The sequence below is a fragment of the Bidens hawaiensis genome, unplaced genomic scaffold (assembly GCF_021521415.1).
Source record: "Bidens hawaiensis isolate Kalapana, Puna unplaced genomic scaffold, B.hawaiensis_p1.1 tig00011819_1, whole genome shotgun sequence".
Classification (NCBI taxonomy): Eukaryota; Viridiplantae; Streptophyta; class Magnoliopsida; order Asterales; family Asteraceae; genus Bidens; species Bidens hawaiensis.
The window spans coordinates 673,856-677,711 of NW_027491940.1; the positions used below are offsets into that span (position 1 = coordinate 673,856).

At 33.8% G+C, this 3,856-nt stretch overlaps 1 protein-coding gene across 1 annotated transcript; it reads right to left on the minus strand.

The window, feature by feature from the left end:
- Positions 1–1,054: 1,054 nt before the first annotated feature.
- LOC143539169 (protein PLANT CADMIUM RESISTANCE 2-like) lies at positions 1,055–3,632 on the minus strand. Its single transcript, XM_077032566.1, has 4 exons — positions 3,332–3,632; positions 3,062–3,133; positions 1,927–2,139; positions 1,055–1,170 (listed from the first exon to the last, which is right to left on the minus strand). The coding sequence occupies exons 1-4, from the start codon at positions 3,591–3,593 to the stop codon at positions 1,094–1,096; spliced, it is 624 nt and encodes a 207-aa protein (XP_076888681.1). The 5' UTR covers positions 3,594–3,632; the 3' UTR covers positions 1,055–1,093.
- Between the last annotated feature and the right edge of the window lie 224 nt (positions 3,633–3,856).

Here is a 3,856-nt window from a genome sequence, read left to right on the forward strand (position 1 = left end):
AATTGGTGAATCAATGTCGTCTTCCATCAACTGTTTTCCCAATTCCTAAGAAAACATCAGTTTCATCTTCAAAATCTGATGTTAATAGTGTGTTGTCCATACACTCAATTGCTCGTTCACCTATTTTACTTACTTGTAATTCGACTTTGCAAGAACCAAAAGCCTCAAAAGATCAGGCTTTTCATTTGACCGAAATGGTACACTTGTTTCTGAAACATGATTTGAGAACACTTTCTAGTTTTGCCCTTAAATTAATATATTTTTGGTGTTAATTGTTATAGTTGCATGTTTTGCTATTTCAGATAAAATCAGTATCATCAAATGCATCGATTTTTTCGGCCACTAACATTAGCTCAAACGAAAAGGCAAGTGATATCACACCACATTGGGTACCTTCAAATCTAGTTAGAAATACATATAAAGCAAACTACCAACGAAAATACATCGATGATGTTGCCATGTTGGTATATATAATCAACATATTTCAAAGAAACGAAATGAAATATGATCCCGATACAATTATCTATTGTTTGACATGCATCATATCACAAACTCATTCGGTCACTATGGATCGTTAGTTTAGAGGAACAATCGCATGTCAATCAGTGATGGACCCAAACTTAAATAGAGTGACAAATACATAACATAAGCAGAAATAAGATAAACTAAATGATCCGAACTTCATTGTATAGGCTCCTTTGTTGCCTAAGCACAGTCGGTGTCTTCCTAGCGTAATTATTCCTCTAGCCTTAGGCTCATTTGTAGCTTGTTCGCCATACACGTTAGATAAAGGCTCTGTCACGTCAGCTTTGAAAGGATTTTAGTGTTGGCCCAAATGATGCCTAACCTAGTTACATGTCTTTATTTGATTGTGGATTAAAATTTTTAAATTTGAAGAATTTCTTGTTCAACATGTCTATTAGAAAAAAAATACTATTCATGCTCAAAACTAACTTCAAGAACACTTTGATCATAAACAAACTTTTATATTCATTTTAAAACCAATATACTCAGAACACTTGGAGAAGTGATAACAACATATCATATAAATATATCATAAATCTTCATGCACTCAACAGTCAACAGTTCCTAATTAACGTTTCATTCCTGCTGGAGCACACGGTGGCGTTAGAACGACATTGTTTTTCCTCACCATGCTTTCATGCCATCCTAAATATCGCAAAACGAATCGAATCTAGAATTAGAATATCCTTCCATGAAAATGCATAGTCAATAAGGGGTGCAAACGAGCCGAGCCAAGCCTGAGCTTGCACGACTAGGCTTGAGCTCAGCTCGTTTCGAGCTCTGTTTACTTATTTAGAAAGCTTGAGCTTGGCTTGGGCTCAGCTCATTTACTATTTATTAATTGATTGTTATATGTTTATGTGTGTGTGGGTAATATTTCATTTATAATTTTATATATAACATAAGGGAAAAGTTAACGTACAAACTAAAAACGTATGCTAATTGTGCGAAATAAGTAGTGTAATTATATATACAAGTAATGTAATTATGTAATTACATCGTAGTGTAATTGCATTATGTTGTAATTATGTACACTACACTCTAATTACACTATTTTGTATATATAATTACACCACCTGATTTGCACAGTTAGCACATTAATTTAATTTGTATTTGATCCAAACCTTATAACACAATATATATTTGTTAGTTATTTTTCTCATAACTTTATGTATACTAATAATTATAATTATATATTAAATAAATTTTATATAAATAATAGGCTTGAGCTTGATAAGTATAGCATAGGCTCGTATATTAGACGAGCTTATGTTTATGCTCGAACTCAAGCCCGGATCGATCGAGCATTTTCGCAAGCCGATCTAGAGTAGCTCAGGCTCGTTTAAGCTCGGCTCGATCATGCTTGTTGACCATATATAGCGTTGTTAATTTCAAAATTACCATGCCACATATCAAATCCGCGGTTCTTAAGCTCACGATACTCTTGACACAAGACGCAAGACTCGCAAAAAAGATGTAGCAAACAGTCACAAAATGGATCTCCAGGCAACATGTATTGTTTTCTCATTTTAGACCGGTATATACATGAATATATACATTGGCAGCCGGTGACTAGCAGAACTAGCGTGTAAAGGACCGCATGAACCTCACAAGCTGTGTATACATGTCAAATCAAAGTTAATATTAGTGATTAAATTTAAATCATATTGGCATTTTTAGATGATTTGTACACTGTAAAAAATATATGCACAACCAAAATATTTGTATTTGTCTAATGTACAATTCCTTATTTGCAAGTTGCAACTATGATGAGTTGTAATGTGGCACAGCTTATGAGCCAAGATTTTACTTAATTGGTTTTTTGAAACGTTAGTTTGGAATGATCAAAATGCCCATTTGACTAATCAACGTAAACAAAATATCCATTTGACAAGTTTTTTTCAATAATGTTCACTCTCAATCTCGTCTTCCAACACACTTTTGAATCATTCATCACGAGATTTTCAACTAACATGCAAGATTCGTCACGAGATTTTCAAATCAACTTGCAAGATGCAATAAAATTGTCGGGTTGATGGTTTTCTATTAAATCGCCAGAGCCAGCGAGATTTGTTAGGCATCCAAGGAGATTTATTTTGACATCCAACGAGATTTATTTGCCTTCCAACAAGATTTTTTGGCTTCCGACGAGATTTTTTGAATTCTAGCGAAATATTTTTGGCTTTCGACGATATTTTTTTCTGTTCACGACGAAATTTTTTAGACAAGTGACAGAATTTGATTGGTTCGAATATTTTTGAGTAATAATTAAAAGTCGTCGATTCGACTATATTTTATGGTGGACTTTTCGGTCATTTTCCCATAAATACATCTCTCACTTCTTCATCTTATCTTTTCTTTTCTTTTCTTTTATTTTTATGAAAATCGATTATACACTGTCACTCATGATATATAAATTATATAATATCTTTTTAATGAAAAAGAAATGTTAAATATGAATTCCTTTTTAGACTCCAAAATAGGTTCACATTCCCTGAATATGTACACAATAAAAGATGCATAGATATATACTTACAAGTAGTTCCCTCATCTACAATTTCAGCAATTTGTTCGAATGTAATGCATGGACACCATAACGTGATGCAGCCTATATATCATTAAAAAAGTGTTGCATGCGTTAATTAATTATATCTTGATTAATGGGTTAGTGTTTACATCGAAATAGAAGATAATTAATAGGCAGTAATATATAAGGTGCGTTGTACTAGCACTTTTTAGATATAAAAACTAATTCTTTTAAAAATTACGTTTACGGTACATAAATAAAGGTAAGTTGCAAGCTTACAATTGGTTACATTGTCCATGCAGTCACAAACGCCAGTGGACCATTGACCGTCATAGTTCTTAGGTTGTGGTGGTGGTGGTGACGTTGGTTGACCGGATGATTGATTGCATGGTGGTGATGCTGATGCTGGTGTTGGTTGAACTGATGACTGACTACATGGTGATGCCGGTGTTGGTTGACCGGATGAATGAGAATAACTGCGAGGTGGTGATGCTGATGCGGGCGTTGGTTGACCGGATGAGGGTTGTGAATGCTCGGACATGATTATAAAGTAATGATTGGATTGCTTGTTTGAATTGTGAGGATGGATATATATTTATAAGCACCAAGTTGGAGATGGTTGTGGTCCTTGTGGATGCTGGGAAAAAATCTTGTATAATTCTTTTTAGGTTTAATTAAATTTTAATAATTCTTATTAACTGGTATTGACTGATAATAATCTCTATTTATTTTATCGTCACTAGCGGTCCCAAATTTCAAAATGTTGGCCCAGTGGTCCTCTGTTAAAAATGACTTAACGACGTT